This window comes from Tachypleus tridentatus, chromosome 7, assembly GCF_004210375.1.
Source record: "Tachypleus tridentatus isolate NWPU-2018 chromosome 7, ASM421037v1, whole genome shotgun sequence".
NCBI lineage: Eukaryota > Metazoa > Arthropoda > Merostomata > Xiphosura > Limulidae > Tachypleus > Tachypleus tridentatus.
The window spans coordinates 4,262,851-4,290,808 of NC_134831.1; the positions used below are offsets into that span (position 1 = coordinate 4,262,851).

Genomic DNA, 27,958 nt, shown 5'->3' on the forward strand with positions numbered 1-27,958 from the left:
AACTACACGCACATACAGAACTAGAAACATGTATGTGCAATATTTTTTGTCAATTTTTTATATTTACAAAATGTTTTCCTTACTAAAATCCGTCGAATTGAACATGCTCGTCCTTTAAGCCGTGGGAGCGTTATAATTTACAGTCAATCCCACTATTCGTTCGTAAAATAGTAGTCCAAGAGTTGGCGGTGGGTGGTGATGACTAGCTGCCTTCCCTCTACTCTAGTCTTACACTACTAAATTAGGGATGGCTAACGCAGATAGCCCTCATGTAGCTTTTCGCGAAATTAAACAAACAAACAAACCTTACTAAAATAAAGAAGACAGAAAATATTAAATATACTTTGTATATCACAATTTCAGGGCTTATAACGATAAGGCCGAGATTGGCCTAGTGATTAGTGTGATTTGACTATGAATACAAGAGTTATTGGTTAATGGAGAGTTACCTAAAAAAAAAACCTTTCACAATTTGCAGATGAGTGTTCTACAAAGATGACGATGAAATCCCACTATTCGAAAAGAAAAGAGTAGCCTAAGAACTGGCGGTGGGTGTTGTTGATTAGTTGTTTACCCTATCGTTTATCAGTTCAAACTTGTGAACGAATTTACACAGATAGTCTTTCGTGTAGCTTTGAAACAAGCGAATTTATATATAAAATTTAACCTTTGATCGTTCAGTGGACACAGTTCTAATAATACATCTTGAAGTTTATGTTTACAACAAAAACAAACAACATGGAAGTTAAATATACCTGTCAATTATCTTAATGTAACTTCCAAGTAAACCAATAAATAATGCTATATGGTAAAATAAAACCCAAAGAAGAGTGAAAGTCTAATTTTTTTTTCAAGTTAATGCACTTATCATGTTACTGTTTGAAAATTTCGTTGTACTATACATATTGGTAAAGCGTTACATTTTCTTATTATTCTATTTCGCTGAGTTATTCATATAATAACAATAACACCTACTGTTGCTTTGGCTTTCACACTATACTTATACTGTACTATGATTAGAAAAAACAAACAAATAAACAAAAATATACTTTAATTTGAGATTAAAATGCTGTTAATAAACGTCGTTCTTACATAATCTCAAAACTCAAATTTTTTGACACTATTATTTTTAAGTCTTTCTACGTAGTAGCTATTCATCTGTGAGTAACAGTGTTTTTAATTCTTGACGTCATAGTATACTTTTCGGTGAACTTAGCAACGATATATAACTAGATTATGAAATTAGGCCTACTTGTATTTTCCGGTAGGTATTATTGCGTGTTTTGTGGAAATGCAGAATCCATTCAAGATTTTGGTTTGGTTAGTAAAGGTGTTTTTCTGAAATCTAGTATTGTGTCTTTAGTGTTATTGTTTTTAAAAATTTCATCGTTACAAGTTTTTGTGATAGTGGTTACAGGTGAGAGTCTAGATTTGTAAAGTATAACTTTATTCTTTGGTTTACATCCTAGCATTAGAAGCTTATATAAGTTTAAACTAAAGGTAGAAGGCAGTTCACTTAAACTACCACTTGTTTTTATTTAATCAATACTATAATACTAGTACTACATTGCTACTAGTGCTACATTACTACGGGAGTAATTTTTACTTGAACTCTTTATTAACTTAAGTTATAATGTAGTTACTGAGCTAGTTGATTAAGAAGTTAACACAGCTTAAGCCTTAACTGAGTTATCTAAGTAGTATATTGTACTGCAATAGAATTAAAGAATTACTTTTCACTCGAGTTTCAAGCGTAAGCGAAGTTAGTAAATCTAACATTTATTTAATAATATTTTATGAAAGTTGATAAATCCATAACGTAATTACTAATACTAAAATTTTACACAAGTTTCAAGCAAGTGCAAAAGTAGTGTTTATGAATTAACTGTGAGGTCTTAAACTTACCACTTGGCATTAAGCTTAAACTTTTAAGTTTCAGATTAGTGCAGGCTATAGTAAGTAATGTCCCATGATTTAGCAGATCACATGAAATTGTCTGTTGGAGAAAGTATGCCTCAGTTTGTTATGGTAGTGGTAAAGTACCTGTTCATTTTGTGTAAATGAAAATATTTAATATTTCTGTTTTTATTAATTAAGGAAATGGTTATTTCACTATTCATAAATATTGTGAAATATGTTCATTTTAGTTATACATTGATTTCTTGTTTGAATATCACAAGTTGTCACATAACATTACATTCAATTTCAGACATTCTTTGTGTAATATATTTATAGTTTTTATTATTGTAGACATACTCTTATAACATCTAAGAGTGTGTACTATGCATTTTTTACATCAGTTAAGCAAAATATTCCAACTTTTAATTTAAACAAAGATTGATTAGATCAAAAGATAGGTACATATCCATATGTTAAAAGTAAGGTTTAATGGTGTAATTGTCAAGCTATTGCAAATATTATGCACAGCAATTTTTATTATAATTTTACTTTAAAAGTATGAACCATATGTATATCTATGGGCACAAAGGATGAATATCTGAGTTAATAGAGTAGAAACATCTGCATATGTTTTAAATTCTCCTTTTCCTTAGGAATTTTTTATTAACTCAATGGTATTTTTATCTGAGATTTAATTTTTTACCTTCAGAGTTGATTTTTGTAAAAGGTTTTGTGTTGACAAATCAAAGAATGTTGTGTGCTTTCTATACAACACTATTACATATTTATGGCTTTCTTTCTCTCCTTTGGAGAAGCTTTCTTTCTTTAAACTTACTTATTTCTATATGATGATTTTTTCTCTAGTTTTTTTCTTTACTGGAGATTTGACAAGTTGCATGTTGTTGTTGGGTTACACCTCCTATGGGCTCATTATTCTGTAATTATGCTTTTATGACTATTTATAGGACTGTATAGGAACCTTTTTGGATATTTAATGTATGTTTGGAATCTCAGTCTCAGACTATTGAAATTATACATGTAAGATCCTCCCCCCCAATTTGTAACATGATCCATTTGAACATTTTCATAAAATCTAACTAATATGGTGTTTGTTTGAGAGATATTTATTTACAATAATACAATATTAAAATAATTAACAATAAGATGAAACTCTTCTGTCCTGTCTTCCTCATGTCTACTGCCTAGACATTGGCATGGGTTCTCAAAAACCTAGTTATCTGTCATGTTTGGAAGTACTTGTTCAGACTCGGGACTCTTGTCACTCCCTAGATATTAGTTGTTAATTTAAGAATTTAACAAACATTTGCTAAATATTACAATAGTGCAGTTGTGAGTGTGAGTCTGTGGCTGGCATAGTAAAGATTAGGTTTAAGGGTGCCACATTTGTACTGGAGCTCTTTAACTGATGAGATATCCAGGTTTTACAACTAGCAATAACACGCAGCTGTCTTGCTAATGTGAACGTAATAGTAGAATATGGTTGGTAGATGGTACGAAGAATCTCTCAGCATGTAGCATATTTAACATTAATAACTATTCAGTGTGAAGTGTTTTTATTAATACATGATTTTCAGTACTAAAAGAGGCTACACAAGTGTACAGATTTGAAGAAAGAATATATGTTTGTGTACTGTATACAGCATTTAACTACTTAATATTTTTTATTCAAGTTTCTGTATCTCAATTGTCTGAACAGGATGCAAGTTTTTGAATATTTTTTATATTATGTTCCTGGTTTCAGATTTTTTAACCTTTCCAACCTCTACTACCATCTGTTTAATAAAAAGAAACTAATCAATGCCAGTTGGAAAAAGGTACTCCTTAGTGTGTGTGGATATAGACAATGTTTACACTGTTGGTCAAAACATAGTTTAGTGAGTATACTATACAGAGCAGGTTTTAGTTCCAGTGCATCCAGAAAGAGTAGCTGGTTCATACCATGTAATTACTTTATACATTAGAGCCTAAAATTTATGAGGTGAATATATAAATTAAACTTACACTGTTAATGGATTATTGGTGAAAAGAAGTATTGGGTGAAATTGCCTTACATCTCAGTTGTATTAATTGGTATAAAAACAATTAATCTTTATTTAGTAAAATCACAACCATTTATTAACGTAAGATTGTGTGCTAACTAAGGATTACAGCTATGTGTATTAATGCTTAAAAACCCTATTGTTTTGTAGGTGTTGTATAACCATAAATGGGTTTTATTATCACTAAATAATTAGTGTCGGTAAATGTAATGCTCCTTAGCTAAGTGTATTATGCATTTGAAATAGGTTTTTAAGAATGCTCTATATGTAGTAAACATTACCATATATGAGTTTATTAAAGGGAGTGTTTAGAATGATGTGTAATTTTTGTATTTGTTGTTATGCACATGAAATGTTTTAGTTGTTAGCTGTTTTGTCTAATTACATGTGTATAAGTTGTAGTTTTCAATGTACGTATATAAATATTTATATACGTACATATTTTTATTTGTTTCAGGTTGCTTTCTAAAGCTGTAGAAAAATCTCCATAAAGTTGTGTAACCAAGTCCTACGTCTGTGAAAATAGCTGAATAGTTCTCATTGCTTTATAGATATCTTAGAGGTGGTATCAAACTACATCTAAAAATAAAAAAAAATGAATGTTCATGGCCTGAGGCGTAATGTGAAAAATGTTGTTTGTAATTATTCTGATGCTCAAGTAAAAGTACGTAAAGCAACTTCTAATGATCCATGGGGTCCGTCAAGTACACTCATGAGTGAAATATCTAACTTAACTTACAATATCAGTGCTTTCTCAGAAATTATGCTGATGATTTGGAAACGACTAAATGACCACGGTAAAAACTGGAGACATGTATACAAAGCACTGGTGCTTCTAGATTACTTGATAAAAACTGGATCTGAGAAGGTTTGTTTTTTGTTTCTATATATTCCTATTATATATGTATTAATTAAAGATACAGTAATCTGTAATCTGAAAAACTAAATTTTTTGTTCTTGCATTACAGGCAGAAATAGTGGGGTTTCAATGACAAGGTGCATGTAGTAACAGTAAAATAAATGGGTGGGAACAAGGTACATGTAGTAAAAGTAAATATATAAATAAATGGGTGGGAACAGTGGGGTTTCAAGTACAAAGTACATGTAGTTACAGTAAAATATAAAAAAAATGGGAACAGTTGGATTTCAAGTACAGGTTATATGTAGTAACAGTAAAATATATAAAAAGTGGATGGGAACAATGGGGTTTCAAGTACAAGGTACATGTAGTAACAGTAAAATATATAAAAATAGGGGGGAACAATGGGGTTTGAAGTACAAGGTACATGTAGTAACAGTAAAATATAAAAAAAAACAGGAACAGTTGGATTTCAAGAACAGGTTATATGTGGTAACAGTTAAGAAATGGAATCAATAAGTGATTAATAGATATTAATATTTTTAATACATGTGTTAAGTAATATCAAAGTAAATGACTCAGTAAGGTGACACAACAGATCATTCTTATTTTTTATATTCTGCTGGGATATATAACATTGCAAAAATCATTTCATCAGTTTGTGTTTCTAAAAGATGTGTGAAGGAGAGTATATTTACATGCATGTGTTAAATGTGTAAACTGAGGTCACACAGGTACATTTGCAGTGTTCTGTTTGAATAGTAAATAAAATCAAAATTACAAATAGCAAATATTTGTATTTCTTGTTTTTAAAGTTGATATGTCATGCTGTTTTGTAGACTACAGAGTACATAGTTCTTATGGTTCATGGCATGTGCATGTTTTACTCTATACAATACAAATTGCAATGTTAAACATCTCTTGTGCAACATCATTTCAGTGTCTACTGACTGACTGACACAGTACTGTATAGTAGTGTGAATAGTTAATACAGGAGACCTTTCTAGTTGATATGGTGATTTTTGCCCTTCTTTTGGGGAAAATTGGCTGTGATTTGTAAACTAATCACTCATATAGTAAGAGAAGATTCTAGTAAAAATATAACTTGTTATTAACAAACTGTATATCAATTATATTCTTAAATTTACCTTCATAGCTATTTGAGGTATTTGTTTGAATTGGATACACAAACTAGCAGTACAGTTCCATATGAGAATGTAACATCATTTTGGGGAATATAAATTTCTCGGGACATGTTGTTCTCAGTTGTATAGAGTACAGTGGATGTTTGTTACATAAATGTTTTTATGTAATTTTATATGCACACACAACTTTTTGTGATGCAGTTTGCTTTGTCAGAAAAGTGACAGAGGTGAGTGTAAATCTTTTTTTTTTTTTTTTCATTTCCAAATTGTGTTTATAAATATCATGGAAAGTTCTTGTAATCCAGTTCATTAATTTTTAACACACTGTTTTCTTTTCATCATATTGTTTTATGTAGGAAATTCTTTATGTATTTACTTTGTTTCTTTTTGCTTCTACAGACCTTTGAAGCAAATTAGTGCACTTGAATCTTTAAAGGAGTTGTAATTTCTTTATTTATATTGATTCCATAACTTGTTTCAGGTAGCTCAACAGTGTAGAGAAAATATTTTTGCAATCCAAACACTCAAAGATTTTCAGTACATTGAAGAGAATAAAGACCAAGGAATGAATGTCAGAGAAAAATCCAAACAGTTAGTAACGTTATTAAGAGATGAAGAACGTTTAAAGAGTGAGAGAGTTAGAGCTTTGAAGGCCAGGGAAAGGTTTGCTCAATCTATTTCCCATGCAGATCATGAGACAGCTGGAATGGTAATTGAGCTTTCTGTTCTTAAATGAGATGTTACTGATATAGTTTAGAACCTAACATATTACAGCTGGAGATGAGAAATTAATGGATTTTTTGAATCGGTTACTTGTGGAGGCTTAATAATTGATTATTTTCACATCACACTAGGATTGTTGGAAAAATTAAAATAGTAACAACTGAAAACACTAGATTTATTACCTGGTTAATTTTATAAGTTACAACACTAATTGATTACAGTGAACAATTTTGAATTAACCAAAAATAATAATGATAAATCATAATGGCAGTATTTTAATTACTTTGATAGTGAGACTAATTGGAAACAGTAATAACAGAAAATATTGATTTTGATTAGTTGGTTGTTTTTGCATAATTTTGATTGATCGATATTTTCATGTGGTACTTGTTACTTTAACCAGTGCTTAAAGGTAATCGGTTACATTGATCGAGTTAATTACCAAGCTTTAATACAGTCTTTTTTTTTTAATACTTTTCATTGTTGATACCTGGTAGTTTTTACTTTTTTCTTCAGCTGTATTCCATTATATTTATTATATACATTGAACACTTAATCCTAAATTTCTAAACTTACGTTTTTGTGTAAAGACAAATAATCATGATAGACTGTAAATTGATGTAAGACAAAAAAATTCATGACTATAGTTAATTAAAAAAAATTGATAGTTATTGCAGGACTTTGAGAACAAAGTTTTCCAAAAAAAATTATATGAATGTTGTTTAGGTAAAATATCAGTCATATGAATTTCCATTTCACAAAATATTCCAGTGAGAATTTTTCATACAAACTTAATGAAGTGCTATTTAATAGTTACATATGATAAGCTGAAACAATAGTTAAATATTTTTGCTTTCCTAAGCCTTTTAGCATAATGTGTATTTCTAGTAAGACATCAGCTTTTTTTAGCTTTATTAATAGTTTTGTTTCTTTTTTAGATGAAATTTGGAATATTGCTTAACTATCTCTGAGGTATTTTTAATTTATTTTGTAAACAAGTTAGAGTTCTGAAAAACATGACAAAATTGGTTTAATTTAAAGTATAGACAGCACTTAATAATTACAACAGTGAATTTAGCTAGAAATTATTTTAAGGATGCAAAGGGTGCAAATTTTTTCATATAAAAGCATGTTGTAAAAAATACAACTGAAAGTAGTTCTTTAGTACAAAGTTTTAGAAAATAAAAAAATGTATAATTTATGTGTTAAACAAAATATAAAGTCAAAAAGAAAGAAAAAACCTGTTTTTTTTTTTTAAATTCATAACCACTCTTAAGTCTGTTTAAACAGTATGATGGGAAACTGTGGAAAAATTTAGCTGTGAGGTGTAAATTTGATTTAGTAGTTTTAAGTTTTGGACTTAGGTTTAAGTGCTCACATTGGGATGTTTTGACCAAAGTAAATATGTATTATTTTTCATAACACAAAATTTGATTTTTTTTTAATCAAAGAGTTTTGATACTATGATCAAAGTTTTAATGTTAAACTGGTTAAGTTTAATTTATACATTTTTTTTCTCCTGTTTAGACAATTAGATTTGGATAAGAACTGGTGAAAAAGTATTGAATTTAGAGATTTTAAATACATTTTTCATTGCTAATAGTTTTATGTAGGTTATTGAAAACATTTTTTTATTTCATTTAATATTAGTTTTTATTCTAGCACAAAGTAGCATTGGGTGAAGTTATGTGTAGTGTGAAGTAAATTGAAAATTACAAGAAAAAGTAAAAGAGTAGCCCAAGAATTGATGGTGGATGGTGATGACTAGGTGCCTTCCCTCTGGTCTTACACTGCTAAATTAGGGAAGGCTAGAGCAGATAGCTGTCGTGTAGCTTTGTGCGAAATTAAAAAAACAAAATACGAGAAAAACTTTGTGTATGTAAATGAAATTTTGTAAAGTTCAAAAATATAAAGGTGATGTTCTCCTTTTTTAAAATTAGAGAAAAATAGAACAGTGATTTGTACATTGAGAGAGGAATTATTTTGGTGGTTTGTAGGTTTGTTTGAATCAGCATTCCTCAAACGTGTAAGGAACTATTCAAAACAAGAATATTAGTTTGAGAGTTTTTGAACTGAAACTCTGATACAAGAATCGGAAGGTTTTGTAGCTGTCACGACTGGGTCCGTGTATTTACATGAAATAGATATAGCTAGATAAAGGGTTGCAAAAATTAACATCTAGTTTTAGATTTTATAAATTGTTATATTGAGGCTCTTAAATGTGGAATTGAGATGTTTCCAGGTCTTTTGGAATTTACTATGTTACATGAAAATTGCTGTGAATACTTCACAAGACTTACTCTGAAGAAGGTGTGCAAAGTTTTGTATAATTGCTGTTTCATTAATTTTCATGGGAGATTTAGTAGCATTAACTTCTAAAGGAAATTCAGGAGTTTTACTATTGGTATTGTTAAATTGTTATTTCACAAACTACATAAATTTCTTTCAAACTTCTAAATGAAATTCAGTGACATTGGTTTGATCCAAACTTTTTCATTAGCCCTTTGTGACATTGTTTGATCCATTTTTCAGCACGAGTCTTCACGTAGAGATGCCTATGGATCCCCAGATGGTGCTGCTTCTCCAAAAGGTTTGTCTTTTATGTCTGTCTGTGTTACCACTCAGTTATTTTTGTTTTGTTAAAAATATTTTTGTACTACTTTAAGTGTTTCATAAAGTTTGAAGATGGTTTGGATGGGCAGTAGAAAAACTTTATTACAATTTTAACATAGTAATAAGTGTACAACATTTCATCTGGAACTGGCTTCTGTCCAGGTGATAATTGGACAGTAGTAAGAGGAATGAGACTGGGTTAGAAAGTGAGTTAATTTGTCTGTTGTCTTACAGGAATGAAGAGGGCAACAAGGCTAAAGGTATTGGTTAATCAGAAACCCAATAAAACCTGGGGATTGGGAAGTTTCCAGGTACTAGGAATATTTATTCCATGAGCAGTATATAAATGTCATTTGACCAATGTATAGACTTGTGATCCAGGTTTAAAAACGTAGAGAAGATCACAGTTTTAAACAAACAGTTGTGACCTTATTTTTAACCTGCATACCTAGTTGAACTTTTGAACAACTGAATTCACCTGACATTACATATTATCAGTTTGTACTTGTCCTATTTAAGATAAAGTTCTTGACCACTCCTGGTGTCTATGTCTTTGAAAATCTGGGTGTTTTCTTGTTTTTTTATCTGTGTTCCCAGGGAAGATACCTTTGAATTACACAAGAGTTATTTATGTGATGATGACCAACATGCACGTGACTTCCTTCATCTTGAAGAAGGAGACTGTGCTGTCAAACCTCAGTATTTGTGAGTTGACGTAATGTTCACAATGGCTGAACCAATAGACAAAGGTGTATTGCTGGTCAATGCATTGAACGTAGAAGACTTTGTTGAATCCACTGTTGAGCTCACCTTGAAGTATCTAGGACCCATGAAACTCCCATTGGTAGCTGTACTGTTTTTGGAAACCTCCACTGAATGTACTGGCCATGAAGGGAATAATATCCGAGACTGCCTTGTTATCTTTGGAGTAACCAGTCTCTAGCCAGCTGTATATGCTGCCTTAGGAGGAGTCGTTACTTGTGAACAAATGGGATCTCCTTCTTAAATGTCCCACTGTTGTGTGTGATGTCACTACACAGTGAAATTGGAATATATGCTATCTCATTCAATAGGCACACTACCTTCTAAAGCCCAAGACAACCTTTCTAGAGCATGAATGACTTTGGGAAGATGGGGTGGCATGATGGCAGCTGTAGCTAAGGATCCAACCATCTGGTCTTATTTTTCCACCACAGTTATGACTTTGATACATATGAGCCAGCTGTCTCATGAATCACTGTCACTGTGTTATGAATATGTAGTAAATTAAGGGCATTGACAAAGATGGCAGGAATGGCCATTGTCTGGACCTAGCAAAAGAACCATCCTTGTAGCTGTCAAAGTATCACTGGCAAAGAAACTTTGTTACAAAGCCCAGAGAGAACTAAAGCTGGAGCTCCTGTTGAATCAAATGAGGTCTTGACATTTTCACCTTATGCCAGAGCAGATCCCAGTGTGCAAGAGATACTGCAAGAAAGTGACCTCTGACTGGTCAGAGACTTGGGCTCTCTATAACAGAAATTAAAATTGGCTATGGCAAAGGAAAATACCTCTGTCATAGTTAGAGGACAAAATTCATTACTTGTGGGCACAGCTTACTGCCACTTAATAGAACTTTAGCAAAAGTCAGATATGATTGATGAACTGCTGTTGCAGTCATCTGTAAGATGATGGTGGCACTAGAGAATCTGCTGGTGAGATCAAGATGAGAAAAGGAAGTGCCTCTTGCTGGTTCTGGATGAGTGTTATAAATCTAGAATATCTAGTTTTTTAACTTAAATTGTAAATTTAAAAAATGTACATATATATATACACACACATACACACACACACACAACAAATAACTATGTCTACATGTTTCGTAGGGCTATTCATATTCGTTTATTTTATACCTAAAAAGTTTACTTTGTTTTTTTATTTGATATGTCTTAAGGATGGCCTTTTTTCATTATGTATCTATAAAGGGTTATTTCTTATGTGAGTTTGAGTGCATGAACAGTTTACTTTAGTTTAAGTTCTTGCAGTGTGTATGATCCTCTTAAGTGATAGTTCTAATTGATTGGCCTCGTAATAGCTTTGTACTTGTTATAGTTTCAATACACACTGTGTGTATCTTCACAATATATGGCAGACTTTTAGTAAACATTGCTTGTCATCTGCCCACAAATAATCAGTTTTTTAATGTAGTATTCTTACTAAAGATTTGTCTGTGAATATATGAATTTTTTGTTTTTGCTAATCCAAGTGCAAAGTTAATTGTGAAAATACCTTTGTCTCAAAAATCTCCAATTTTATTTGTATAACAATCTAAATAAATACAAAATGTTTTCTTTCAGTAAAAGTTTATAATTTTGTGTTATTACCTCTACTTTAACATATTTGATTATTCGGCCACTAGACAAATCATTAAAGTATAATGAAAAGTTGTAAAATCAGAAAATAAGATGAGTAATGGTGCCCTTTTTTCTTTATTATTGATCACAAAGTTTCAAACTACTTCTCTACAGAGTTTGAACTGCTAAACATTTCACATTTATTATCTGAGTTTATTTTACTGTTAACAAGTAATGTGGAAATCCAATGAAAATAAACCAACAAATCAATGCTTGTGTTATTAAACATTATGTGACACTGTAATAAAATATAAAAAGATTAATAAAACACTTGTGAAGAAATAAGCCAACTTGACCTCTTCTCTGGGAACATGATGTGGAATTTATCAGCTTATGTATCTTATGGTGTTTACAACAAGAATTTCCCAGGGTAATAAGATTGTACTTTAATTCTGTGAAAACGTTTATGATAAGGTTTGGAGCCAATACAGTAAACATTGCAAGCATCTGAATATTGGTCATCTTTCTGGGACGTTCGGAATTTAGTGGTATACCGTAAAGGCACATGAAAAGATATTATTTGTGCACATGCTTATAAAATACTATTTTCCTTTCACAAAATTTATTCATCAACCAATAAATATTGTTTATTAACACATGTTAAAATGCTTATTATTAGTTATTTTTATTGAAATGTAAATGAATAAATAAAAAATACTTTGCAAAACAAAGGTTTCGAGTACTTGCATTGTCAGAAGATTTTCTGCTCGTGTGTTGTATATGCTTAGCTTCTTCCATAAGCCTTGTTTATTATTCTGAGTGGGAGTGAAGAAATATTAAATTTTATAGGATTCAAATATACATTTTAGAAAACAAAACAACTCTCAACTTACTATATATTTGAGCACAGTTGTGGATAAATCCAATGTTCCCATTTAAGTAAGAAATACTAGATTTAAACACAGCTACATAGGATCTCAAATGAGTTTGTTGATAGGAAAATATGTTAGGTGAAAAAGCCAGTTAGTCAATTTATGAGTTTAGTAGGGGATTATCCTTTATCTGTTGCAAGTGCTCACACTGGGTTTTTCTGTCTTTACCATAAATAAAAATTGTTTTAATTTTGTATAATACATCATGTCTAGTCTGTTTATTTCTTTGCTTGAACTTTGTTATTTTAGCTACACTTAGACTTACTTCATAATTTATCTTGCTGGTCCTCTCATTATTCTGCCTAATTACTCCTTGAGCCAACCAGTTTCACCTCAGAACACCAAAATAAATTAGCCAGTCGTGATTAACTAAGGTGAGTTGTCTTTATAGTTTGCCTTTGTTGAAGTGTCTCAATCAAAATCACTTTGTTTGTTGCAACAGTGCAATCAGAACTAGAAGGTGCTCGTCCTCAGAGTCCAGGAGAAGAAGAAATACAGTTACAGCTAGCTCTAGCCATGAGCAAAGAAGCAGCTGAGCTAGAAGAACGGCAACGACAAAATGACGACCTACGTCTTCAGTTGGCTATCACAGAAAGTAGAGATAACAGTACCATGCAGTCATCATCTTCATTTAACAACAGACAGGGCATACAACAGAAACAGATTGGTTTGGATGATCTATTTAGACAGAAGGTCAGTGAATAACTGTTTTTTTTAGTATAAATTTTGAACAAACTGACTGAGAACCCTGGTGTCTGTCTTTGTAATTTATACACGGTTTACAATAAATGGTCACTTTAATAATTTCACATTGACTTAGACTTAAATTTTTTTATTTTTTTCCTTCGCTCACTTCTTTTTCCATAAGATGATATAAGATATGTATTAATTGCCTCTCATATGTCATTTTTTAGTTGTCAATTGGGGCTGGATGAACATCGTCCGTGTTTTTTCAGTTAATGTAAATAAAAGATATCTTTCTTATTTTCTGGTCTTGTGTTCATTGGTTATGGAACCATGTGCATATGATAGTCTTGAATATAATGAATGGTTAGAATGTAATGCTCGCCATGTAACATATTTCAAACAAATATATTTCCCAACGACACATAGGTTTGCTAATGTTAAAAGGAAATGGATACCCTGAAATAATGTGATATTTCTACTACTTAAGTGTGAGTGGTATTTTGCATAAAACAAATACACTTATCTAGAATCAAATAGGTTAAGTCCATAACTGTTGTATAAATATTTTAATTTTATAATTACTGACCTTTTTCAGCTAGAAAAGAATGGAATATAAGTTGTGATTTTTTTCTGTGAAGCTAAATTCATTGTAAATTATAATTTTGACACATTTCCATGATGACAAGAATTTTTATAAGCTTTGTTTTGTTCATCCAAGAGGGATTTATTTTTGTCATGAAAATTTTTAATGGCTATTGCTCTATTTTGTTCACGTAGCCAAATTTTCTGTTTACAATAGCGAATATATATTTTTCATTTATTCCTGAATTATATTTTTCAATCATCTGTACAAGGTGTAGTATTTTTGTTTATAAACATTTTTGAAAAATTGTACTTAGTTTAATTATCTTAAATGTTAATGCAGAATATGGATGCAGTCAGGAAAACAAACATCAAAATAAACAGATTCGGAAATTATGGTTTACCTTGTTTCAGATATTTGACAAAGCTACACAATGGCCATTTGCATCTATAAGTTTGTTAGATTAGAGGAAAGGCAGTTAAGCAAGAGTAGCAACTACACCTCTTGTCTTACTGAATAGTTGAATATGATTGTCACTCTTGAAGTGCATCAGTGGGTCCAAAGTGCACATTTCTGTGGTTCATCAGAGACATGAACCACAAACCCTTGTATTCACACTGCAAGCATGCTAACAATCACAGAAAACCATTGTGATCTGTTTATTCTAATGATTACACTGCACAACAGAGTTTTTGCTTCTTGAACACTTGGGTGTTCCTTATAGAGTTTTGGCTGCTGATCATGAAAATCACATCCAAATTTGCCTATCATGTACCGTTTCATCGAAATCTTCAGTTTCGTCATGTTTTTTCTTATATTTGTGTCCAAAATTTTTTGTTTCTGTAAGAGACTTATGAACAATATTTTGTGCAGTCTGGGCATGTGCAAGCATGAAATAAGGTCAGGTTGGAAGCTGTTCTGTAGAAGTATGCAGCTCGGGCATGCCTGGGCAGGCCGGGACCAGCTTGACACCCTTTCAGCAGACTATAAAAGTGGCTTGCATACACAGATGCTGCTTATTGGATTAATATAGACCTTATAATGTGTGCGTATTGTTTAAGAATATAGCATTGCCTCACTAGCACTGTAACAAGTAAGTTAGATGTTATAGATGTTTTACAGGACGACTGGTGTCGGTCAATATGTCTCGCCAATTTCGTAACAGCTGCGATACATTCTGCTGTATTTGTGGCGAATATATGCTTGTTCATCAGAGATGCTCAATGACTGCTCTTGTGAAGAAAGCATATCATCTGTACTTCAGTTGTAAAATTTGTGATCAAGACCAGGTATGGGTGCTTCACATTTGTTGTGTGACACGTGCTGCCCGCCTGAGAGCTTGGCTCAGAGGCACTTGAAAGACAATGCCATTTGCTGTCCCAGTGATATGGCGAGAACAGAAAGACCATGTGACAGACTGCTACTTCTGTTTGACTGATGTGTCTGGTTTCTCTGCCAAAAACAAGAAGTCAATTGAATACCCTAATTTGCCTTCAGCAATGAGATCCATGCCACTTGATGACAGTCTTCCAATTTTGAAACCACCAGAGGAATGGACCTTAGATGAACCAGATGAAGAAACTGAAAGAGAACAGAAAGACCATGTGACAAACTGTTACTTCTGTTTGACTAATGTGTCTGGTTTCTCTGCCAAAAATAAGAAGTCAGTTGAACACCCTAATCTGCCTTCAGCAATGAGATCCATGCCACTTGATGACAGTCTTCCAATTTTGAAACCACCAGAGGAATGGATCTTAGATGAACTAGATGAAGAAACTGCAATGCAGGGAACTGGCAGTGACATTGATCCAGATTTTGAACTGTGCTCCTCAGGCGATCCACATCTCATAACACAGTCAGAATTAAATGATCTGGTCAGAGATTTGGGTCTGTCTAAAGCAAAAGCCAAATTGCTGGGTTCGAGACTGCAGGAATGGTGTTTGCTGTCACCAGGTATTAAAATTTCTGTTTTTTGAAGCTGCCAAGATGATGTAACCAAATTCTTTGCATAGGTTAATAGTCTCTGTTTCTTTGTTGACATTGAAGGATTGTTCTCTGCTTTGGGTTGTGACCATGACCCACAGAGTGGCATCTCTTTATTGATTCATCAGCGTTGAGCCTCAAAGCTGTTCGGTTACACAATGACAATGTTCACCCTTCAATACCTGTTGGTTATGCAGCACACATGAAAGAAAACTACGAGAACATGGAAATTTTGCTGAAGCACATCCAGTACAGTAAGTACAACTGGAATATCTGTGGAGATCTGAAAGTTGTTGCTCTGTTATTGGGACTGCAGCTTGGCTACACAAAGTACTGTTGTTTCATCTGTGAATGGGACAGTCGTGCCAAAGAGTCACATTATTCCAGTTAGTTCCAGTACAGAAAAATGAACAGCAAAAGATTTTTTTGCCTCCTCTTCACATAAAATTGGGACTTATGAAGAATTTCATGAAAACAATGAACAAAGAAGGTGAAGGTTTTCGTTATTTAAGACAGATGCTCCCAAGAATAACTGAGTCCAAGATTAAAGAGGGCATTTTTGTTGGCCCTCAGATCAGACATGTTATGAGTGACAAGTGGTTCAAAGATCTGTTAGTTGGGCCAGAAAAGATTGCCTGGAAAGCCTTCAGAGATGTTGTTGACAAATTTATTGGCAATTACAGAGCCCCACATTACATTCAGCTTGTAGACAAACTTCTCAAAGCATACAAAACAATGAAGTGCAACATGTCACTCAAGATTCATTTTGCCCGCTCACACATGGACTTCTTTCCCGCAAATCTTGGTGCTGTCAGTGACGAACACGGTGAGAGGTTTTACCAGGGCATTGCTACAATGGAAGAACGATATCAGGGCAACTGGAATCCGTCAATGCTTGCTGACTAATGTTGGACACTGCAACATGATGCACTGGACATTGAATACAAAAGAAAATCGGGAGCAAAACACTTTTAATTATGTTGAACTTAATAGCGTATTAGAAACATAAATGCAATTAAATATATCATTGCCAGTAAACAGTTAACTGTCTATTTCTCAGAGTTCCTACATGATGAAGCAAAACCAAAATATATATATTCATACTCACCAGGTACCTGTCACAATCAGCAAAAACTTTTCAGGAAGCAAAACTTTTCAAAAAAAGTGTTGTGCAGTGTTATACTTACTTTAATTACGTGTTATTCTGGTTTTCATTCCAAGTTAACTTCACTTCCAGTCATTATATGTTCATTAGAAGCTCTGCGTCGTTGCAAATAGCAAATTACAGTTAAAGAAATTATGTATGCAGTAATTGCTTAAAGCTAAGCTTTAATTAATAGTGACTATTAAATTAACATTATAGTAAATTAATATGTTTAATAAAATGCAAATTAGAGTTAGCACAACAAACTGTTATATAGTAAATCTGACAAACAAATATGTTGTGTGCAATACCAAGTGTGTAAATCTTTTATTATTCAAATTTTATGATAAACATTTGACAGATACATTTTAAGTTGACAGTTTTAAATTTGAATATTTATTTGGTTCAAAGAAAAGTTTCAAAAAGATTTGCTATTGTGTTTAGAAATTGGTATAGTACAAGGAGAAAATGGTGGCCAATTTGGTTTACAATGGTCAATTATTACAATAAGTTTTTTATTATAATATTGAAGTTAATGTACAGTCAGATATTTAAATTATTATCAGCACTTGAATTTTGGCAGAGTTTTCAGTCTTTGTATTGAAGTTTGCATGCATTTTTTAATTTATAGTTAGGCAGATTTCTGCCTGTTATAATGCATGATATTTTATGTAACTTGGGAATGGATAGTAAATAGGTTGTTTGCTTCTGTCATATTCTGGGTTTATTAGTAGTGTTCTGCTTGTATTTTCAGATGGACGATCCCTGGTCTTCTTCAACTGTGACTTCAGAACCAACTCATCCAGGACAGGATGTGACTGATCCATGGGGTTTTCCCATTTCTTCTTCATCATCATCATTGTCTGTTCAAATGTCTCCCTGTCACAACGTTTCGAGTATGTTTAGGTTTACTTTGTTTCATCTGTTACTAATTTTTAATTATATTTTAAAGTGGCAACAGCACTTAAAAAAAATTGTAGTTATATGTTGTCCTTGTATATGTCTACATATGAATTCAACAATTTTTCTAATTTTACAGATAAAGAAACTTAATTTAGTGAGTTACCTTGAAAGTTTAAAGTTGATAATACGTGTTAGAATCCTTCACTTTGTAACCTAATTACATGAATGAGTGTTATTCTTTCACATATAGATTTAACTTTTTGGAAAAAAAATTGTGTTTATTATTTTAGATTTTTCAAACACTTGGAAAGTCAGGTCTCTTCCTGTCTCTCTGAATGCTCTGACACATTCTAGTGAAACTATTAATATAAATTTTCTTAGTTTAATATGACCTGTCCAGTCTGTCTAAAATGTAAGAGTGAAGTTGGTGGAAGGTATTGTGGAAGACAAGTACAGTGGAACCCCTCTAAAGCATCCACTTTCAAGACTGAGACAAACTGGCCTGATTAGAGGGGTTCCACTGTACATAATTAGGGATTATGTAAACAAAAAAGGGACTGTGATTGAATGACCACTTTCAAGGGATGACTGAATCTAAGGGGTGGCCGCTTAGAGGGGTTCCACTAGTGAGTGTCGATAGGATAAGTAGAGGTTGGAAGGAAACTGAAAGGTTATAGCACAGTTGGTAAACAGGAGTACTTGAAAATAATGAGTAGGAATGAAAGAAACATTGGCTAAAGAATTGTGTGTTTACAGAGAACTTTTTTCTGAAAGAAATGAGCACAAAACCATGTACACATAGAAAATATTAAAAAACATCATGAATACTTAGATAACTTATTTTAAAGGACAGTCAAATAGCATGCATATCTATGGAACGTTTTTAAAAAACAGTCAAAACACTGCATATATACAGGGTTCAAACTTAGAGAAGATCCTTAGAGGCATCAGGATTCTATATTTTGTTATCTAGTAACTAAACATTTGGGAGTCAACTTGAATATTCTTAGTTATATATTTCCAATTATTCAGTAATGCATTTCACTTGTATTAAAATATGTACAATTAACTTACTAATATGAAGGCCTGGCATGGCCAGGTGGTTAAGGCACTCGACTCGTAATTCGAGGGTCATGGGCTCGAATCCCCATCACACCAAACATGCTCGCCCTATCAGCTTTGTTGGTAAAGAGTAGCCCAAGAGTTGACAGAGAGTGGTGATAACTAGCTGCCTTCCCTCTAGACTTACACTGCTAAATTATGAACGGCTAGTGCAGATAGCCCTCATGTAGCTTTGTGAGAAATTCAAAACAAACGAAACCAAAGTAACATGAAGTATCTACCAAGATGGACATATTAAAAAATACAAAATATTCATCTTTGATGGAAGTTGAATTAAAATAAGATAAAAACTTGAACATCCCTCTTCTACTTTCTAAAAATAAAAACGTTTTCAGTGCCATCTTCAACAACCAAGAAGTGTGCATAAAATTGAAAACTATAACAATGCAGTGCCAGAAATCTAAAATCTGGAAACAACCTCCAATATTTAAGTGGTTTCTGTAGCATATTGCTAGCCAATCCAATAAGCACACCAGATTTACCTGTTATCTATTCTCCAGTATAGAAGTGCATGGGAGAAAGGGACTCTCAGAATGTCTCTCTTTGTTTTTGATCCAATTGTATGTTTGAAATAAATGTTTGTAGATTTCTCTGTTTGAATTTTTAGTTTTTATAATTTGGTCATCGATTAAGTTGTTCATCTCTTCTGTTTGTCATTTGATGACCTCTTTTTAAACAAACAAACTGGGTGTTAATTTGATGATATGAGTAATTCATTTCTCATAAGTTTAGTGCAGTGACTTGTACGGTTGATGATATTTTTTGTGGAGGTGCATAATATTTCTTTGGTTACTTGACAAAGAGGAAATAATCTATACTGTGTAAGCTACAATTCTAAATTTATTGAGTTTTAAAAGGATGTAAAACAAGGGAACAGTAAAAAACAAGTAGTGGTTTAAGAAGTAGTATTAGTCATTAGTTATGATACTATATACAAGCAGGCTTTTTACACAGAGAAATCGTGTGTGTGTGTGAGAGAGACATTCCCATTTCTAAAGTCACCAGTAGTGAGTACAAGTTAATATGTGATTTTACTATAATATATTAAGCTTAGTAATTAAGGTGTATTTAGATTTTAAATAACATGAAACTTTGAGCAGACTAAAGACACAACCAACCTCATTGAAATCTTGAATCAAAAGAACATGGTAGCCTTTTCAAAGATTAAAATGGCTGAGGAAACCACTCTGGGAACATTCTAAGCTGTTGATTGTTTTTCACATGTCATATATATCGAAGTAAGTGTGTATAGGGCACCATTTTCAAAAATACATAAGAAAATATAAAGATATGAGGTTCTTATTTTATAATCTAACTTGTCAGTGTTAGTAATTTTAGTTCCTAATTTATACAAAATTATAGGCTTAGTGTTTTGACATCACACACATCTATTTTTAAACACTGCTACATTCAACATGCTATGTGACTCACTAAAATCTATATTTGGATGTGTCCTTTGAATATTTACTTTTATAATAAGAAATTAACTCATATATAATATTAAAGTCTGAATTATAATGTACAATTTGATTTCAAACTTATTGTCATAACTTCATAAAATAGTAATTCACTAAAATTTTGAGTGTGAATCAACAAACAGTGACATGGCCTTTGACCCATGACCCACAGTGAAAGGGCTAAGGAAACAAACAAAGAATTCCATATATCCAGGTAACTTTTTCTGAAGAAACACACAATTGTGTACATGTAGAGAATTTTTTTAAAGAAATAGCTGAAGAACCATTTTTGTATATAGAAAAACATTCAAAGAAACAAGAAACAATTGTGCCTATGTAGGAAACTTGAAGAAAAGTAAAATTATATTTATGTAAAGAATTAGTGCTGCTAACTGGTTGCACTTCCAGAGAAGCAAGAAACAATTGTGTCTATGTAGGAAACTTAAAGAAAAGTAAAATTATATTTATGTAAAGAATTAGTGCTACTAACTGGTTGTACTTTCAAAGAAACATGAAACAATTGTGTCTATGTAGGAAACTTAAAGAAAAGTAAAATTATATTTATGTAAAGAAGTAGTGCTACTAACTGGTTGTACTTTCAAAGAAACATGAAACAATTCGTCTATGTAGGAAACTTAAAGAAAAGTAAAATTATATTTATGTAAAGAATTAGTGCTGCTAACTGGTTGTACTTTCAAAGAAACATGAAACAATTGTGCCTATGTAGAAAACTTAAAGAAAAGTAAAAATTACATTTAGGTAAAGGACTAGTGCTGCTAAGTGGTTGCACTTGTATTGGTCAGCAGGTCTAATTTAATTTAGAGATAGTTACATAGGAGCTTTGGCGATCTCTGAACTGCCCAACTAGTCCGTATGGTATGGTACTATTCACAACAAAAGCACCAAATATAGTTGTGTCTGCTTTCAGGTACTGCAGGAGACTCTTGGAACTCCATCTCTTCTAGCTCACTGAAATTGAATAATGATCCATGGGGTTCTATCCCACCTACAAAATCACATGTAACCAATGACCCATGGAGCACACTTTCAACTACACAAGATGACCAAGCATCAGCCTGGACACATTTGTCAAAATCCAACAATGAAGATGAATTCCATGCACTTAAGGATCCTTTATCTCATGGAGAAGGTAACATATAAGTGTTCGCTGTTTCATTTACATCTCTTAATTTTATCAACTCTTTCTTTTCTTAATTACATTCAGTTGTTCTAATAAACTCTTCAAATATAAAATGATAAATTAAAACCATAATAAAATTGTCCAAAGAGAAATATTTACTTATTAAAAAAAAATAAAATTCAACCTGTTTCTGTTAAAACTCTGTTTATTAAAAACAATGTTTAATTGAAAAGTAAACTTAATTGTATTAGAAACAGCACTCTTATTGTCTGTGAATTGAAGTAGTAGTTAAGGCTTATAATCTGAGGAGCGTGGGTTCAAATACCTGTTACACCAAACATGCTCACCCTTTCAGCTATGGGGCATTATAATGTGACAGTCAATCCCACTGTTTGTTGGTAAAAGAGTAGCCCAAGAGTTTGCATTGGCAGTTAGTGGTGATGACTAGTTGTCTTCTCTCTAGTCGTACATTACTAAATTAGGGACAGCTAGCACAGATAGCCATCATGTAGTTTTTTGCAAAATTCAAAAGGAACAAACATGCCTGTCATTTAATCTTTTTCATGACATTCACTGACATGACGAGTAGTTTACTGAAATTAGTACTTCAATATGAAGATACAGTTGTGTAATGACCATGATATGTTTAGTGGTTTATTTTACTTTTGGATAAATTATAAAGCTTCTGGCTTGGGTAATTTAAATTTTAATGTGAAATTATCATATTTATTGGCTGCAGGTATGAAAAGATCCAGAATGATTGGATTTGTACATCTAGCAATGATTTAAAGTACTGGTTAGAGTAGGACAAATTTATGTATATTGTTGAGTCCTCCCCCCTCTTCACACTGCAAATAAACAATAAACAAAGTTTAATTTTTGTTGTTTACTTTGTGACTTGTTTTTTACTTTATTCAAACAGCTTGCTTGTTGTCACCATCCTCAAAGGCATTTGAAATGCCACAAATTAAGGAAAGCTTACCCAACAATGCTCAAAACATAAAAGAACCAAAATCTGTGGAAAACTTCCTTGGAGCTAATTCTAGCCTGGTGAATTTGGATAATTTAGTAAACACAAAGAGCTGCAAACTTGGTAAGATGATGGAAATTATGGGTGGTAAAGGTACATTAAGTGTTTACTGCTCCTATAATTTGTGGTAAAGTAAAAAACTGAGACTGTTTGTCGTATCTCTGTCATTCTTATTTTTTTTACTGAGAAAATATGTGTAGCATACTGTTATATTTTGTAAAATAGTTAAATATAAATTACTGAACATTAGTTAAAGGTTATAATGACCTGGTTTTGTGTATGTGTATACAAAGAACGGCTTGCTGGTTTGTTGGTTCTTCTGAGTGATAATTAGATAAAATAATGATATTAAAGAATTTGATGTTTGAAAAAATGAATATAATGTCAGAACTTTACCATATGTTGTGACTTGAGATAAAAGTGATAAAAATTATACTTTAACTTAGTACAGTTAACATCAAAATGGTTGTTCAAAAAGTTTGAAAATATAAATATTGTCTCAACATTTACTACATATTTCATATCCTTGTGTGGGGGAAGAGTTCTTGAATTGGATTTCATTGGCACCAGATATAGCAGATGTGATGCAGTTCATACCATACACTCACTCCTCTATAGTTCTATAGTTTCACTCAGAACTTCTCATAAGATGTACATTCTGTAGTTTCATTCAGAAGTTCTCATAAGATGTACAAGTACATACACATACAGTGCTGTACTAATGCTAGAGCTGGTGGGGCTGCAGTTCTAGAGTCCTGACAGCTTTGGGGTCACCATCAATTTTGAAAACATTTGAAACGTACTTACAGCTCCACTGACAGGCACCCAGCAAGCTTATCCCAGCTCTATGTACATGTATGATTGACCTTGTTTACCTTGCATGGTATTTGAGGGTTTCATTTTGAACATTTTTAGCTCATGTCACAGTCAAATGAAGAATGCTGGTTTAATAATCAGTATGAAATCTTTGTGTAACAGTGAATATTGCTTTGAAGACTTGTACAAGTATTCAGAGTTACAAAATACAAAGCTGTAAGCTTAAAGGTGAGATAGAACTGGCTGTTGTGACATAAACTACTGAAAAACTTGATCAGTCTCACAGAGATACTTGCTTTTGAAATCACATATTATCTTCTTGGAAATTTATGATGATTCAATAATTAATTTCCATTTACAATATCTGTTGTTTGTACTCAGGAGCTCAAGGAAGGGCAAAATAAGATAGAAGTTTGTTTAAAGCATCCGTTAATTATTGTGAATTTTTAGTTCCAGGAGCAGGAACTAACCCTTTCTCCACTACCATCTACAATAACCCTTTCCAGTTGGTAAAGCCACAACCACCATCGATGAACCAGCTTCGAGCCCAGAACCAATTTCAAGCTTTTCCTACTCATCCTCAGTCTAATGACCATACTGGGTCAGAAGCTTTTCAAACTCCGTTAGATCAAACTTGTCAGTTTACAAGCTATCCTCAAAATCCCTTCATGTAAAGAGCTGAATAAAACTGATAAAATTCTTTTTTTTTGGAGACAATTTTGTATATAAAGATCAAATCATATAAAAAACATATTTCTTTGTCATGTTCCTATACATACATATACTCTGTGTTAATGCAGTAAATTATTTCAAATATGGTGCTAGCTTCTAGAAGAAGAAACGTAAAATTATGCTCAGTAATATATGAACTATATTGGTAATTGTTATTATTTTTTTTTACTCGCAGAAGCATTGGTTAAAGTATAGAAAATTGCTGGAATAAATGGAAAAAAATTGCAAAACAAATTTTGACTGTTTATAATTTTCATATATTGTTGTTTTAACTTGATTTGTTGTGCTCTTGCAACTATTCCATTACTTGTAAAATCATTTATTTCTTTAAGGCATAGTAATTCATTTTTAAGGGTCACGACGCAACTCAAATTTACGTGATCTTAATAAAACTGGCTATATGACCATTGATAGTAAGTGATGAAGAGAAATCATAGTGAGCCATTTTAAAATGCTCTATTTTTTATACTTTGTGAGTTAAACTAGTTTTTTTCTAAAGTGTTTTTACTTCATTCATTGTCCATGGCTTTAAAACGTGGTCTGATGTATAAATAAAATATTGGTGAAACATTTACTGTAATGTTTTCTTTTTTTTGTTTTGTGAGTAAAAGTTATTTGATTGAGACTTTCACATATTTTTTTTAATGATACTTATTGTGGTGTTTGTTTTTTCTAACTTCTAAAACAAATTGTTTTCTTCCTTTTTATGATATTGCCGTTCTGAAATTATGTTTTGTTTCTTCAGAAGCTTTTTATAAATATTACAGAAATATCTGTATGACTTCCTGGGGTCATCTCAGTAAATAATTAAATATCATTTAGTTTGCTTGTATATTTTAGCCATTGGCAAAGGAAGGAATATTGAGAGAGTTATTTTTATGGACATGTTACCATCAGGATAATTTCAATATTATATGTCTCGAGAATTTAAAATGTTTGATGGAATGCTGGGAAATATTGAGCATCAATACATGTGATCAATACATGTCAAGAGTTGTCTGTTTAAAATAGTTTCACATTTCATTGTTTTTTTTTTTAAATTGTGAAATTTGATAAAAGTTTCAAGATGTGTTGGTAAACATCTGGGAATTAGTTTAATGGTTTTATGACAGTTTTTGTTCAAGAACAAAAATAACAATGTTAAAGACTATCATCTAACCAAGTGGTACTTGAATTACAAAACCTAGCTATGTTGAACTAAATGTGGATATTAAGACACGTGAAGTATTTGGAGAGTTACATAAAAAAAACTAACTTGTTAGTTATTTTGTCTATAAACTTGAAAATTGACATAAATTGTATTTTTTTCTGTAAACCTTGTATCAGTAAGATCTGAAAGAAAACATTAGAGTTTCTGCTTATCCATTTGCAAGAGATACATTAATCTTTTTTAATTTAAAAGTTATTTTTAATACACCAGGACTTTGTAAACTAAAATTGAGTTCAAGATGTCATAATAAATATTTCAAGAATAAAAGCATACATATTAAATTTCTTCAACTTAGGAAATCCTTACTTATTTTAGTGAATACTTCATAACTTACTTATTAAGTTATTTGAAGCAATATTGTTTATTTCTTAAGCATCTTAACATATCTTGCTTTTGAAGCCTGCACTGCATTTTATGTATTCATAAATATTACTTATTACTTTCTAGATTTATAAAGGTAATGAAATTATATCCTGAATTTCATAACTCTAGTAATTCATTCTAAGCATTACTTATCACACTGACACTGCATTGAATTATGTAAAAAATATGTCTTGTTGAGGAATTTATTAATCACTGTGGTTTGGAAGTATATTTCCTGGTACACTGAAATATATGCCTCAGCCGTAGTGAATGAGTTAAATTAGAACATCTGGAGATTTATTATTGGTGATTTTGATATTCTTAAAGAACCATACATAAAGCTTTGAGGAATATAATGAAATTAGGCATCAACAGTTAAAAAAAAGTTTTATGATGTAAGAGATTATGTAATTATCATCCTGGTGTAATTACTTTTATAGTTCTCCTGTAATCTCTATTGAAACAAACTTTAAAACAATTTTGATATTGTAAATCCAGCTTTTATTTTCATTTGTTTTAAAGTGTTTGTTAAATGTTTGTGTGAAGTGGACCTTTTTATAATATTTAAAAAATTTACATACCAAATGGTCCACCCATATTTTATAACAAAAATTAACATAATAAATATTGATTACTTGAAAAGGAAAAAAAAAAAAGCTACTACATCTGGTGTCTAGAGTATTTATCTTGTGGTAGACCAATGATTAAGTTGTAAATTCACTTGTTCAGTGAAGTCACTTGAACTTAATTCTCAGTCCTCTATTTTGAAACATAATGATACTAAAAACAAAAAAACAACTGTGACATATATTTTGTGTATGAACTATTATTCCATGAGTGCCTAGAATTATGGTTTATTATGGACTTGTATTTGTTCGACTTTTATGTAACTAATGACAAATATCCTGCTAGCTGTTTTGTTTGTATTTTGTATGAGTATATATATAAGTTATAATGTTAACCTACAATCTCCTCTGAATGAGTGGAATAGCTAAGTCTTTGTAGTAAGATAGTTCTTGCTGAAAAAGACCACTGAAAAGTGAAGAATGAAACATACAGTAATTAACTGGTTTGAAATGTATACTAACTAAACATTTATTATTACATGTTTTGTTCTTGTATATTTTTTTTTGAAGTATTCTTTGGATTTCATTGAAACTTCCTAATTTTTTCATATTTTTATATATCTTTTATGCATTAGAATGTTTACTTCTATTGCTACTATTTAGTTTCAGCACAGGTATTACAACTTTGGGATAATTCAACAGAGTTTATTTTTGCCATTACGTCAATCCTGTTTAATCCACATTTATTCTAAGATTATCAAAGGAGTAATTTTATCCAGGTGCAAACTATTTCTAAATACTCATTTTTATGTTGGGAACATAGAAAAATGAAACAAGCTTTAAAATTATTGTAGAGATAATTCAGAGTGAAGTATTAAATGTGTTACCATGATATTTTAAGCTGTGGAGTGTGGAGTTTTAAACTAAACCTAAACTGTGGTATCAGAACTGGTTATTTGTTTTGTTGTGACAATCTTAGAATATTAAAAGAAATCATTTTACCAGGGTATTTGATGTTTAATAATGTGCTATTATAGATTTAAGTACAATACTTTAATGATAAAGGGTATATTAAAGGTATTATTAAGACTATTGTATTGATTATCTCGGTAATGCTTTATATTGTTTTTCTCATGTTACTTGGTAAATCAAGCTTCCCAATTTCCCTCAGATTTTGGGAAGCGTTTTATGGAGTGTCTAGAGTTGTTTTGATATATACTACTAATAAGGGTGGAAATTTAAAATTGGGGTTGTGTGTGGAAATAATGCCTAACTAGTAGAAACCACTTTTATTTATCAGTACCTGAAATAACAAAAGTGTATGTTTCATTAATCTTCATAAAGACAAAGATACTCCTGTTTGTAAGAGAGTTTGTTAAAGATATTTCTAAAGTTATATAAGTTTTTAAAAAATATAAGTGCGATTTATAGAAGCAGCCCTCAGTACAATTAGAATTGTGTTATTTGTGTAAAATCTATATTAATAAAAAAAGTACAAGTAACCAGTTTAATAATGCTTTTTTATCGTTAAGTATGTTAGAAAATAAAAGAACAAAAACCCTGTACTTTATATTACTGTCAGTTTTGTTTGTTGTACTTCAGTATCTGGTAGTTTTAAAGTTTTTTTAACTCTCATTTATGCAGAAAATTACCAACT

The 27,958-nt window shown here is 31.6% G+C and overlaps 1 protein-coding gene across 5 annotated transcripts; it reads left to right on the top strand.

Moving 5' to 3' along the window:
* The first annotated feature begins 1,150 nt into the window (after positions 1 to 1,150).
* Positions 1,151 to 27,871, top strand: LOC143255022 (epsin-2-like). Of its 5 annotated transcripts, none has more exons than XM_076510032.1 (9): positions 1,151 to 1,264; positions 4,417 to 4,827; positions 6,445 to 6,672; positions 9,219 to 9,276; positions 13,007 to 13,257; positions 17,716 to 17,857; positions 21,372 to 21,593; positions 22,507 to 22,677; positions 23,881 to 27,871. In XM_076510032.1, exons 2-9 carry the CDS (start codon positions 4,555 to 4,557, stop codon positions 24,102 to 24,104), a joined length of 1,569 nt encoding a protein of 522 aa, XP_076366147.1. In that variant the 5' UTR covers positions 1,151 to 1,264; positions 4,417 to 4,554; the 3' UTR covers positions 24,105 to 27,871. The 5 variants fall into 5 exon arrangements, with proteins under 5 accessions (XP_076366147.1, XP_076366145.1, XP_076366146.1 ...); XM_076510030.1 differs by having other exon boundaries at positions 1,169 to 1,320; XM_076510031.1 differs by lacking the exon at positions 1,151 to 1,264 and adding an exon at positions 1,294 to 1,417.
* The last annotated feature ends 87 nt before the right edge of the window (positions 27,872 to 27,958 follow it).

What these genes read in the sequence shown, in the direction of transcription:
- LOC143255022 (XM_076510032.1), top strand. Translation starts at nt 4,555, where the DNA reads ATGAATGTTCATGGCCTGAGGCGTAATGTGAAAAATGTTGTTTGTAAT. An exon ending in ATGATCTATTTAGACAGAAG is followed by an intron (nt 13,258 to 17,715) that starts GTCAGTGAATAA and finishes TTGTATTTTCAG; the next exon opens with ATGGACGATCCCTGGTCTTC. An exon ending in TCCCTGTCACAACGTTTCGA is followed by an intron (nt 17,858 to 21,371) that starts GTATGTTTAGGT and finishes GTCTGCTTTCAG; the next exon opens with GTACTGCAGGAGACTCTTGG.